Source organism: Pagrus pagrus (assembly GCF_965226575.1).
Source record: "Pagrus pagrus genome assembly, chromosome: 11".
NCBI lineage: Eukaryota > Metazoa > Chordata > Actinopteri > Spariformes > Sparidae > Pagrus > Pagrus pagrus.
The window spans coordinates 14,911,286-14,924,417 of record NC_140195.1 but is presented as its reverse complement, the minus strand read 5'-3'; the positions used below and the strand labels follow the sequence as shown (position 1 = coordinate 14,924,417).

At 41.7% G+C, this 13,132-nt stretch overlaps 2 protein-coding genes across 3 annotated transcripts; one reads left to right on the top strand and one right to left on the bottom strand.

Moving 5' to 3' along the window:
- Window positions 1-1,225: 1,225 nt before the first annotated feature.
- Window positions 1,226-13,072, bottom strand: LOC311264827 (transmembrane prolyl 4-hydroxylase-like). The gene is made up of 9 exons (XM_084365961.1): window positions 12,690-13,072; window positions 12,349-12,430; window positions 7,074-7,270; window positions 6,822-6,912; window positions 5,203-5,365; window positions 4,916-5,101; window positions 4,357-4,447; window positions 4,026-4,149; window positions 1,226-2,347 (listed from the first exon to the last, which is right to left on the bottom strand). The coding sequence occupies exons 1-9, from the start codon at window positions 13,062-13,064 to the stop codon at window positions 2,133-2,135; spliced, it is 1,524 nt and encodes a 507-aa protein (XP_084222087.1). The 5' UTR covers window positions 13,065-13,072; the 3' UTR covers window positions 1,226-2,132.
- LOC311264828 (secreted frizzled-related protein 5) lies at window positions 8,894-12,246 on the top strand. 2 transcript variants are annotated; one of them, XM_084365963.1, is made up of 4 exons: window positions 8,894-10,313; window positions 11,164-11,321; window positions 11,404-11,490; window positions 11,609-12,246. In XM_084365963.1, the coding sequence occupies exons 1-4, from the start codon at window positions 9,745-9,747 to the stop codon at window positions 11,926-11,928; spliced, it is 1,134 nt and encodes a 377-aa protein (XP_084222089.1). In that variant the 5' UTR covers window positions 8,894-9,744; the 3' UTR covers window positions 11,929-12,246. The 2 variants fall into 2 exon arrangements, with proteins under 2 accessions (XP_084222089.1, XP_084222088.1); XM_084365962.1 differs by having other exon boundaries at window positions 11,146-11,321.
- Window positions 13,073-13,132: the final 60 nt, after the last annotated feature.

The following is a 13,132-nucleotide window of genomic DNA, read 5'->3' as shown; positions in this document are numbered from 1 at the left end:
ATCAGCAGCAGCGCTCAGTCAAAACGACAAGAGTCACAAGGATGGCTTTATGGCACTGCATGCGTCCTTGACCTGAAAACACACAAATAACTGTAGAGAAATGTCCCAAAGCGCTGTCTGAGGGCGTTTAGCTCTGGTAATTTTGCTCTCCAGACGGCGGGGACCGACTTTCCTTCCACCTTCATTGGGGCTTTTGTGCGGTCTCCCACAGGGGTGTAGCTCGGATTCCTGGTGCCCACATACATTGCCATTATGGATCCTATAGGAACTTTGTGGCCCCCTCTGCTGCAGTCCCTGTAATCTTCACCAGTGAAGGGTGCTTAAAGGGATAGCTCGGGTCTATTCATACATTCTCTCAACTGTGCAACTGTACTTCATACAACCCCACATCAAAAGACCCTAACTATCCCTTTAACTCTAGTTTTAGCTCTCCACAAGCACTGTGGCTGGGGGGAATAAAAACTCACAAGAGCATGTGTTGGGTTTAAAAGTGAACTATGAAACCCCATTGACTTTTGGTGCAGACCCAAATAAATAGACGAATCCAGCTATTTTTTTTCTCTTTCTTCAACATTGAAGACTTTTAAAAAATCAGTCAGATATATAAACATTCAGATCTAGCATTTAAATGTTTTATTTGATACTGGATTAGGCTTGATTTAATAACAGGGGCCTTGGTGCAAGTATGTGCTCTTCTGAGTGCCATTCTAGTTTTTCACAAGACAAAAACTGCCAGGCCAAATCGAACCTTATGGTGGGCCAACTTTGGACTGTGGGCCTCACTTTGGGAAGCCCCGGTTTAGAGCGTCAGTGTCCATCCTGAATGTGCAGGTGCCATCATGAAATGGTGATTATTGATTGTACATGCTATTATTATTTTCAAACTTTTTTTATTCGTATTTGAATATATTGTCTGTTGCTTTTAGTGTCCTATGGGCCTTCGTCTTGCTTCTCAAATAAAGTCATTATCTATCTGTCTGTCTGTAACAAGACACAAGAAAGGGTTATAAATCAATATGTCTATGCTTCCACACAGAGTGAACTGGAGCCAACAGGATGCTAGCGCAGCAGTTGTCAATTAAATCACACTGAATGAATGAACCATTTCTGAACTATCTCATAATTTACTCAGATATTGTAGTGTTGTATTTGACGTTGGGGCGACATCTTGTGGACATTGTCTATACGTACAGGTTTGCGTGAAAGATCACACTCACAACACCACTGATAATAAAACATTGCTTTATATATTTCATGACATAGAACAAACACAATAAAATACAGCAACAAATTCAGTGCAACATCAACCTGTAATAAATATGCATTCATTTAACTTTCATTAAACCATAATGGTAATAAATATCACTCAAATAAATATCTCAGACAATTAAATATTTTCGGGTTGTGAGGATAAGAGACACTAAAGTTGGAATATCAAAGACATATTACACCTGAAAGACTGCTCTCCCACAGCCAGTCCCTTATTAAATAATAGTTTTATTATAAACTCTGAAAACAAAAAAGAACAGATATAAATGATTTCACAAAAAACTTCCCTCAGGAACACATTCACAGATGAATATTGTGATATGGCTTGTAACAAAAGGCTTAAATTCTACATTAAATAACACTGACCTGCAACAGGGCCAGATGCTTAGTAAACCTAAATGGAAGGCAGATAAGCAGGCTTATCTCTTAGACGTCTCCGCTTCTTTTCCAGCTCACATCATAGTATCCATATATATCTGGTATCCTGTGATAATTTCTTCAAGGTGCAAGTTAATAGAGAACTCGCTCTATTTTATCAATATGTTATCTATATGTATGTTAAAAATGAATTTAGAGAAAAACCAATGCATCTGCCTACCGTAATCCTATAATAGAATTCACCAAACTCTTCAAATGAGATTGACTGATGTGTGAAGTAAATGAGGATATCCAAGCAGCAGCTTGAGAGACATAATATAATGCAAGACAGATTCAATGAAAAGGATGATTTTTGTGCAAATTCAATTTAGACTACAGCATCTGAAATTGTGTAAAAGTCTGCCAGGCCTCACTGGCCTCATAGTTGCAAGAATGACCAAGTTTTAAAATTACGGTCGCTTTGTGTTGTTATTAAAAACTCCCAGCTATAGATCCTGGTGGAGGTCACTGTGTGACAGAGGTTGGTAATGCTCCTCCATGCCTGACTTAGCTTGATGTCTCTGTGCAACTAGTCTCTGGTAGCGGGCCTGCTGCTGGTGATCTGGGTCCACATTTACCCAGCTGTTGGCCACCCACTTCACCCCACGCCTGACTGGGCATTCGCCGTGCAGGGAATACTCATCCAGCTCACCCATCCAGCCTAGGGAAACCAGGAGAGAGGATGAATGAGTTCAGACAAAAGCTCAACAACAAGCCCTAATCAACTTTTAGAGATAACACTGGATAATTCAATTCAGATCATTCTTTTACTTTTCTTTTTAAAATCAATCCAAAATGTTGTCCTTGTGCAACGTAATGACCACAATTTTATACTTTGTATTTTATTTGATGTCCAATGGTAATGCTGTCAGGAAACTGAATTGTTTAACTTTGATACAATAGATTTGAGAATTACAAATAGCTGTTGGGCCGACATCAGGGCAACACACTTATCAACAGTTTACTGGGCCATCCTATTTAGTGCTTCAGTAATGCTGAAATAGTAGCTGCCACTAACCTCTAAATTCTTTATAGAGGTGTGTTGGTAATTAACTCCCTTTACTTTATCTGTTGCATTAGCACCTAAAGTTGGCACTGATCTGTAGTATTTCTTGCATATGGACATGCTCCTTCCTCTATTTAGATCTGGCCATATTGAAGTTATGGCCTACTGGCCTGATGTTATTCTTTCGTGCTGTAAGCAGGTTAGCAATATTGTTGGATATTTTTTTTTTTTTTACATTTAAGCGCTTGCAGTATCACTGGTTGGTATATGAGGATTTTATATTTCACTTACAGCATTTGTATTTAAAGATGGCATCTCTTTATGTCAACTAACTGTGAAGAAGAGCATTAATGTGTAACGTCACTTGTGTATGTGCCAATAAAATCGCACTTAAGAGAGCTACAGTGTGCTGACCTTGTTAAGGTTTTTGAGTCTAAATCTGTTGTGTTAGCACTTTTCATTAGCACTGATCTGTTGCATCGCTTGCACTGGGCATGCTTTTATCATTTGACTGTCCTTGTTCATTTGCCTCAAATGCTAAGTATTTCCAAACAGCACTCCAGCTGCTCCAACCACAAGCAGTGGCAGACGGCTCTGAATCGTCCCTCTTTAATAAGCTAACACAGTGACAAAAAGACAGCCCTTTAGTGATAGGAGGCGGGGCTATGTGGGCACTGCAGTGGTGTGTGTGTCAACTCATTGTCAGAGAGAAAAGACAGTGAGAAAGCACAGCTGGTACCTGTAATCGATACTTCAGAAAATGAGTATTGATATGTATAACATTTATGATATGTATGTGCTCATATCAAACTGGCCCACTCTCCCAGAATTCAATCAATCCAATCAGAAAATCTATTCAGTTCAAGAAGTTATGAGAACAGCACAGCACAACCTCACAACAGATCCAATGAGATGAGTTATAGAAAGAGGCAGAGAATGAAAACTGAGAAGACTGTTGACAAGGAAAAAGAGAGTACAAGGCACAAAAAAAACCTTGGCACTTTCATTGAACTTTGTTCACCCACAGGCTCACAGTCCATGATCCGCCTATCAGCTGACACAGGCAAGTTTTTTTTTTCTTTTTACAAATCCTGAAAGAGGTCCCTGTATGCGATATATTTTTACCTCAGTGCAGTGACAATCCACAGAGAAGTTGCGATGAAAACACACTTGTGTGCTTGTATCTCCCTGGACACAGGCTTAAAATCTAATGACATGGGGTTTGACAAACCTTTCTTTGTACAATACTAAAAACCCAAATCAACATACTGGAGGGCTCACTAGATATGTGTGCGTTAAACGATACAGCTAAGTCTTTCTGTTCTGGTCTTACCTCTACCATCAGAGAGGTGGTTGTACCAGAGGAGAGCTGTCCCAGCAGTAGGTTTCATCCTCAGGTTCCCCCTGCCACATGTCTCCTGAGTGTCTGTCAAATCAACTCCATCCTGGACCAGTGCCTAGGACACACAAAACTGTAAACAGCTTGTGTCTAATCGTTTATTTTGGCACACTGTGTTCAAGCCGGTGTCAGATTCCAAGTCATGGTTTAGCACCATCTGCGTGTTATCAGCAGCAGTCAGGTCATGTACAGTTGTTATCATTTCACAGTGGCATAAAAAGAGGCTTTGCTGGGATATGACTGTGGGTTGTGAACGCACACTCACCTGCTCTTCATAGGTACGGTTGTCTGCCACGGGAAAGGTGGTCTCACCACCTTCCTCTACAGAGCTGAGGTAGAATAACATGGTAAGATACCTGAGATGACACAGGAAAGGAAGCGACAAATGGAGATTATTGTGAAGAAAGTGTACCTATAGGGACATTATTATGTTTAAGGCACCAGCACTGTGAATAACTGTCTAAAAGCTATCACAATATTTTGACAAACAAATTTTATTTTTAAAGTTATATGTTTGGTAAACAGGTAAGAAAACAAAGAAATTAGTGCCTGACCATGGAACAACTCACTATAAAAATGTTTGAACAAACTCACAGGTGTGTTCATAAACTAAAACAATTATCCTTACATATCCTTACCAAAAAACTGAGGTAAATACATGTTTACAAACTGCATTATGCATTATAAAGGTGTGTAATCATTCAGAGAAGTCAAATGAAAAGCTAAGCTAATGCAGAGATAATAACATTGTCTGTAAACTGACATAACTGCTAAACTATCAGAAATTAATTATAAACTGATAAGAAAACATGTATCATACACACCTGCACGAGACCTCTGCGAGAGCAGATGTGTTTCCCGCCAATCGTGTGTGTGCGCAAGTAGTCTCTGAATGAGAAGGGCTGCTGTCATGGTGGGCATTACTGAAGTCTCCGTGTTCATAGCGAATCACCTGCAGTGGCTCGCTCAGCTCAACCAGTGCAGAGGGCAGACGTGTCAGACTGATTATTCTGAGAAAAAGACATAAAACTGAAAACTCATCGATATTTCAATACATGACTGTATTGTCTGCTACTGTAAGAGCATGACAAACGTGTGTATGTGTAATTACCTGTTCCTGAGCGTGTGCAGGACATGGTGGGATCCCTGGCCTTGGTAAAGCCACGTATGCTTGCTTCTCTGTTTAAACTGACTCCGGAGCTTCCTGCTTCTCTGTTGCCCTGGGCGCTGTGACACATCATAGACCCGTCTGAAGTCCCCCAAAGTTAGCATCCCTGCCAAGGAGCACACGCACACGATCTTTTAGTAGGCTATTTTTATTCCTTCATATAGCCAGGAGCCTGGGACATAAAAGTACAGTTAAAATCGAATCTCATAAATATAGATATGAATGGAGCCCCGTGAAATGATTACAGTCTTTCAGTTATACAGTATGACAATTTCAGTTCAGTCCAGTTTGGGCTACAACAGCCTCCTTTCTCTGTTTCCTCCATTCCTTCCCTCCTTGTCCAACCGTATGCTGTTACTCTCAGCTGAATGAATGAATGTCTGGCCCCCATCAGTTCCCCTGGGAGACCGCGCCCCAGCCGCAACAATAGCTCTGGGGTGCCAGAGAAGTGGTGGACTGGGGGGGTTAACGACAGAGTGTGGAGGAGGGAGTGGGGTGCAGGGGATCCGGGGGAAAATTAAGAAAAAGGGGTTGGAGAATAATCAGTTTTTAATGAGATAGGATGAGGCACATCCGGACTGGGATGTGTACAACGCCTGGCACAATGGCATCAGGTCAAAACAGTGTCACCCCTCTTCCGGCCCTGCCACTCACAAAGACTCGCACGCAACCACAGCCACCCGTCAGCCACTTACTCTTACCAGTACACAACCACTGCTGAAACACTCACACACAAACTGAACCACCGACTTCAACTTAAGAGATATAATATGTAACATTTTAAAAAAATTAAAAAAATTAAAATGTCTAAAGATTAATAGACCTCCGTTTTATATTTTGTTGAGTTGTGTACTTACATTATCCTAAACGTTTTCAACAATGTTCTATCCCTAAATAATCCATAATTTTATTTAAGGTTACTCTGCTTTCATTTAGTCGCTTGTTGCTATGACTTCTGGGACACCGGGACGAAGTTGGTGAACATGAATAAACGTAACAAGAATAAAACTGTGATACATTAACTCGTCTGTGAACTTTTCTGCCTGGGTCACATCAGATAGATTTTCATCGGCAATGGTGGTTGTTTAACAATGGAGAAAGCAACTCCCACGATCCTGTGCTACTTCAAGACTGCTCGTTAGCACAAATGCTTGCAAGTGGGCATGCTTGTACGCTTTGTCTTTCCTTGCTTATTTGCCTCAAATGTCAAGTATTTCTGCTGTTTTCTGGAGCAAATGAAACGAGTGACAAGAAGACATGACTTCAGGTGAGTGAGAGGAGGCAGGGCTCTGTGGCTACGTCAGTATGTGTGTCAAGCAATAAAGCGCAACTGGTATGGGTGTATCGATACTGTGGTAAATGAGAATTGAAACCATGTCAAATATGCTTGCTGTTAAAAGTAAAAAGCAGCATCCCAGTCTTTGTATTGGGACTGAATCATTTTTTGCTAATTTGCTCTGACTTTTCTCCCATTTCATCATAAAACAAAATATTAGTCCAAACAGTCACATATGTACAGAAACACACTTTGGCAAACACAAACAAATAACAGGGGCACCAACCTGTTGGGCAGTCTTCCAGACCAGTGAGTATCTGCCGCAAACTGTCTGGGCTCAACCAAGTACCATCTCGAGAGCGTGAGTGACTCACAATCTGGAGGAGAGAACAGAATATTTTTCTTTTTTCAACAAAAAGCAAAACACATTCTGACAGTTCGACTAATATTTAATCACATAGAATGGATTTTTCTGGAAATGTATTTTCCTTTTCCAGCTTTACAGACATATGAAAATGAGATATTTCTCTCTTGTCACCTCCTGCTTCTGAAGCAGCCCATCCTGGTTTAGGTCCAATAGACTGAAGACCTCCTCTGTGCTGAAAGAAAGCAGTGGCTGGTTTGACTCCTCTTGTCCCTGGCTGGGTGCTGTTGTCTGGCTCTCCATCAGACCCTTGAGCTGAGCCAGCTGCACCACCACACGGCATTCCTCCTCTGACAGGAAGCCAGGGATCTCTGAAAGGAACAGGAAAAAGACAACAGTGGCAAATGTTAAGACGCAGTTTGGCCTTGGACATGCGCGATCATATGCTGGCAATACCTTTCAAAGATCCTGATCTCAAAATGGGGCACAATTATTTCACATTCTCACCCAAATCATCTGATGTACAAGATGTTTTTCCATGACAAATTATGGGAGTGAGTCTGTGGAGTCTATATTTTTCCCAGGATGAACTGAAAAAAACCTCAAAGCCCAAATTAACTGCCAGACTATGTAACCAAATAAACATTTAGGGAAATGAAAAGTCCATATTACCATATTACCAGCAGGCCCTCCTTCTACCCAAGATTAGAGAGAGGATCAAGCATATACATTCATCAAAGAGAGTGGCTTGCAGATTATGCAACGCTAATCAAGAACATGCAAAATGTGGCTGACATTCTGGGTTCAGACTAACTTTAGTGCATAACGATTCACACATTCACACGTGAGGATTACACGGGATGATTAGGTAGCAGTGAAGCCACCAATTGAAAAAAAAAAAAAAAGCAAATGCACTGAAACCTCTTCTCTTCAACCGCAGAATCTATCACTGCTGCTATCACTTTAAAATTCATTTCAAAAAGTCAGAAAATTCCCTCTACACACAAACATGTCAAATGGATCTATACTGCACACCTGAGTTGGTGAGTGAGTGCTTGACTTTTAAGTGGATTAGAAGATCTCTGTTGACAGTGTTGATTTGATCTGTCAGACTAAATGGATTACTTTAGATTGGCTAACAGTGTGAAAGGGGCAATTTAGCGATAGTTTGATCAGGGTATGCTAATTAAGTGTGATTAGTATGTCTGGGCCCTAAAAACCAAGACAAATCCCATAAACTTCTAATCAAAGTGCATTACTAAAAGACTTTCTCATTGAAACACAGACTTAAAAAATCTTAATCTGTATTATAAAAGATCATACAGGTGCTAAATTAATTTCAATGTTGAAATAACCCAGACTACAGGAACAATGAGTTACATAAATATTACATTAGAATTAACTGTGGAAAACTACTTAGGACATCTTAAGAGCAACAGCACATAACTTCTTGCACGTTTGAGTAGGTGTTAAACCGCAGGAACTCTTCAGTTATAGTATAGATAGACTGTGAATATAATGAATACAAGCTATTCCCCTTTGTCACTCCCCAGCGAGCCATTTGTGATATAGACTGTCCCACGGGTAGGTTTAATGAGTAATGACACTGGACTTCTCCCACAGGAGGGTGGAAACAATGTGGGCTTCTGGGAGTCAATGATTGCTAATATTAATTAGTACTAAGCCCTAAAAGAATCATTTACACCTACTATACTTAGTATTTTTTCCATGTTGTCTCTAATTTTGATATCTGTCCCTTAACATTTCCTCTGTATGTCCACCTGGGCTTCTAGAGAATCAATCACATTATATCACACCATATATTTATTCTATTATATATATTTTTGTACGAAGTGTGAGGGCACATATGACTGTTTCATGGCTCCCTCCTGTTCTCTTCTTCCTCTCAATCCCATCCATGTCTGTCAGTCATTTCCCCTCTTAATAAAAGGCTTCCGGCAGGTTGGCTGCCTGTACAGTAGAGACCTTGTTTGTCACCCGTGTCTTTTACACTGTACCCACTTGGTTAATTCCTATTGTCAGGTCAAGCCTCATTAAATTGGATAACTGATATAATTGAAGGGGGACTGAGCCTTCCTTTCTCCCCCCGGAAAGGAAGTGACCTGCTTGTCTGAACAGGAATCAGGCCATGGCTACACAGCAGGGCGACACGAATTTTGTTTGTGTCCCACACACACACACACACACACACACACACACACACACACACACATACAGACACACACACAGACACACACACACACAGACAGACACACACACACGAGCTGCAACTACAGATTATTTTCAGTATTGGAACCAGATAACTTGGGGCATTTTTCTTGAAAAAAAGTCTTAAATGATAAATCAATTGTAACAAACATTTGCTTTTACATGTTGACTTACTTCTCTTTAAGGGTTGTATTCTCACGAGTATTAAGTATTCATAAAAATATGCAACCTTCCCCTCTTAGCAGCAGGGGTGGAACAGGGTAGTTAGGTGTGTGTTGAATGAAAATGCATGAAGCTAAGTGTAGAGGAGTTTCACTTCCAGCTGTGGGGACAGAAATGGCCCAAAGCCAAAAGTATCCAAATGTCAAATCATCCACCTTACTGTTCTTGATCTCTGTCAAACACACTTAAATCTGCTCAGAAATGCAGTGGATTCACATCTCTAATAATACATTAATGTTCCCCCCAACCCTTCTCTAAACCTCCCCTTACCCCTTCATATGCAAATGAAATCACCGCCCACTATAAATACACCTATTCTACCATCCTCTCCTGCACTGTCACACAGAAGAGACACACTTCGGGATTGCTCCTACTTTCCAACCTCTGTCCCAGGATGACTGCGGTGATCTGCCCTCATTTTATCCCAAGAAAAACCACCCATTTGGCCTCCCTACTGTTTCTCCTTCTGCTTGCTGGGCCTAGCAGCACAATAGCGCTGGGTCCTGGTAGAGTGAGGGCAGGACTGGAGGGCCGAGCGAGGGCAGAGGGTAGAGTTAGATCTGGACTAAAGGACAGGGGCAGGGAAAGGGCAAGTATCGAGGGAAACAGTGAAATTGGATTTGGAGATATTCATGTTTCTAGACCAGGAGCAGCAGCAGAAGAGGATGGTGAGGAGTGGGGGGACCCTGACACAACTACTGGCTTCAGGTCCATGTTTTCTATTGGTGAAGGTGGGCTGTGGGAGCCCCGTCGTTCCTCTCGCTGTGTCCCTATCCCGTCAGGCATGGCTTTGTGCCAAAACATTGGTTATGACACCATGAGGATGCCCAACCTGCTGGGCCATGAGTCTCCAGCTGAGGCTGTTCAACAGAGTGCCAGTTGGTTGCCACTACTTGCCAGAGAGTGCCACCCTGATGCCCGCATCTTCCTCTGCTCTCTCTTCGCACCCATCTGCCTTGACAGGTAAGTTTACAAAAAACCCTTTTCCATTTTCGTGTCTTTGGAAGTCACAATTCTGATTTTCAGGGGACAGCTGTTCGTAGGTTTCTGTTTAGAAATGCACTTAAATTTAGTAGTGCTAATGTGTTGGGCTGCAACTATTATTATAAACTAATCTGCTGACTGTTTCTAGTGAAAATCCATTAAATGTTTGCCAAAAATATAGGACAAATTCTCATCACAATCTCCCAAAGCCCAGAGTAACATCTTCAAATTGCTTCTTTAATACAAATAGTCTGAAACCCAGAGCATCTTCTTTTACCATCATAAATGGGAAGAAAAGAAAGAATTGCAGCAAATGTTTGACATTTTTTTGCTTGAAAAGTTACTGAGAAGGTAAGCACTTATCAAAATAGTTGGCATCTAATTTTCTTTCAGTCGACTAATCAATTAACAGACTAATCATTGCAGCTCTAGTAGTGTGGTAGCCAGGGTCCCAGTTTAAAAAGAACCCTAACAGAAGGCTGACCTGCTTCATCAATAGGATAGAAAAAAACACTGGATTGATGGTAATGTTAAATAGGAGCAGGGTCATCAAGGGTTAACACCTTGTGAAAGCTAGGCTAATTGGTGCTGGTCTCTGAGGTAAGGTCCTGGTTTCACACTGAAAGCAAGCCATCAAAGCACTATAATCTAATTTTTGTCACATTAGCACCTCTAGGTTGAGAAAAAGAAAAACAAGCTACCAAATGTTATCTAATCTAGCCTTGTTTGTTCCCCACCACTACACTATTGATTCAGATCCTCTCATCTTTTCAATGCTGCCCACGTTCCCTCTCCATCTCTTCTTTATCAGGTTCATATCACCCTGCAGGAGTCTGTGCGAATCTGTTCGGGACAGCTGTGCTCCAATCATGAGTTGTTATGGCTACCCGTGGCCAGAAATTCTACGCTGTGACCAGTATCCTGCAGACCATCTCATGTGCATCTCCTCCGTCAACAACAGCACTGTTAACACAGGGGGGCGTAGAGGTAAGAAAGTGACTATGCAGACACGCACGCTTGAGTCAACTTGATTCAACGAATGATTAAATTAGTGGTTTGACTTTTTCAGTGCCTCAGGCAAGCTGTCGGGATTGTGAGCTGGAGGAGGCCTCCTCTTCAAAAGACACACTGGAGACATTTTGTAGGAGTGATTTTGGTGAGTATTAATATTCTTCCACTTCTTCATTTCTGTCTGGTGCTTTTCTTGATTCGCCTACATATTTTACAAGTTTTTCATGCCCTTCATGCTTTGTGTTTACCCGCTTTCTTCCCAGTTGTGAAACTCCGTCTAACACGGCTCAAGTATAGTCCAGTAAGCCTGTCTCAGTTCTCGCTAGCTGCCAAACTGGAAGTTCTGAAGCATGGACCCCTGTTAGGCGGGCAGATCCGCTCCCGCATTGAACTGTGGCTGGAAAGAGATGCCACCTGTGTAAGGAACATGACACGACAACACCCACGCGGTGGGACCTTCCTTGTAACGGGCACAGTGCAGGGGGACCGCCTGGTGGTCAATAAGGCTTACGCCTGGAAAAAACGAGACAAGAACCTGGTGGCAGCTGCGCGCAAATGGAAACAACACAGATGCAGGAGCTAGGATTATGTGCCAAGTTAGAAAATCCATGAAGAACTGAGATGTGATTCAAGCATTAAACAACTTTGCATAGGAAAATGATAGACACTGCATTTAGAATTTGCCTTAATACCTACAACTGTATTTATGCTTGGTCTACTCTTTTCAAATCATGTTCAAAACTTCTGTTTAGAAGATGATAATATGCAGTCAGCTAGTCACAAAGAAGCTCCTAAAAAACCAACACTGTGTCTCTCGGGCAGTTAAGGTCAAAGAATTAACAGATGTTTAATAGAAAATGTACATATCTATGAATTTTAAGTAAATATCCCTGATCTATATTTGTACGGCTTTGAGAGAAATTAAATGTTGTCTTGTAAAACCTGATGAAATGCAGTTTATTCCTGAATAGCAGATCATACCCAAAGATCACGGTGCACATACCAAACAGCAGAGGTTTCAGGCTGATTGTCTTCATCTCATGTGTTTTGTCTGGCACGAAGGACACCTGCTGGACATGACCCACCTGCAGATGGGCAAAAAGGCATCATCAACACACTCATAGCATAAGGGATCAAATGCATGAACGCTGCATAGGAGGTTTCTGTCACATTAAATTCTGATGAACTTGATACTGAAATTAAAATCCAAACAATGCAGCAAAATCACAGATTCACCCTCCAACCTTTTCAATTCCAGCTGCAGTTCACTTTCATGTAAATCATCACTATATTTAACTTTGTCAGTATTTTATAATGCTATACAATTTGTTCAATTTTTCCTACCCGTATCCCCTCAATGCGAGGCAGGCTGTAACTTTGACTGTAGTCCTCCACATGCAGCTCTCCTGAGGGTGAGGCTGGGGCAGGGTGGGGCAGAGGGCTTCCACTGTCGCTGACTGATGCTGAGGTGGCCCCGTCTCTGCTAACAAGATCCCCGGGGCCGTTGTTGTAGTGCACGTAGAGCAGCAAGCCGATCACATTCAGGATGTACACATGGAAAAAGACCATGACCACGACAAAATAAGCCCGAGAGCAGATACTACTTCTCTGGATGTGCAGTCGAGTGGGGCGAAAGGCGGGATTGAACGGCGATAATAATGGTTTATCGTCTTCGTTGAATTCTTCCTGGCCCATGAAATGTTCCTGAAAGTCTTCCATTTTCGCACCAAACGAATGAAACGCAATGGAAAGCTTGCGGTGCTATTTACTGGGTTACGTTACTGCCA

What these genes read in the sequence shown, in the direction of transcription:
- LOC311264828 (XM_084365962.1), top strand. Translation starts at nt 9,745, where the DNA reads ATGACTGCGGTGATCTGCCCTCATTTTATCCCAAGAAAAACCACCCAT. An exon ending in GCACCCATCTGCCTTGACAG is followed by an intron (nt 10,314 to 11,145) that starts GTAAGTTTACAA and finishes CTTCTTTATCAG; the next exon opens with GTTCATATCACCCTGCAGGA. An exon ending in TAACACAGGGGGGCGTAGAG is followed by an intron (nt 11,322 to 11,403) that starts GTAAGAAAGTGA and finishes TGACTTTTTCAG; the next exon opens with TGCCTCAGGCAAGCTGTCGG.
- LOC311264827 (XM_084365961.1), bottom strand. Translation starts at nt 13,064, where the DNA reads ATGGAAGACTTTCAGGAACATTTCATGGGCCAGGAAGAATTCAACGAA. An exon ending in TCTGGAAGACTGCCCAACAG is followed by an intron (nt 5,366 to 6,821) that starts GTTGGTGCCCCT and finishes GCTCCTTGGCAG; the next exon opens with GGATGCTAACTTTGGGGGAC. An exon ending in CCACCTCTCTGATGGTAGAG is followed by an intron (nt 2,348 to 4,025) that starts GTAAGACCAGAA and finishes TGGTTTCCCTAG; the next exon opens with GCTGGATGGGTGAGCTGGAT.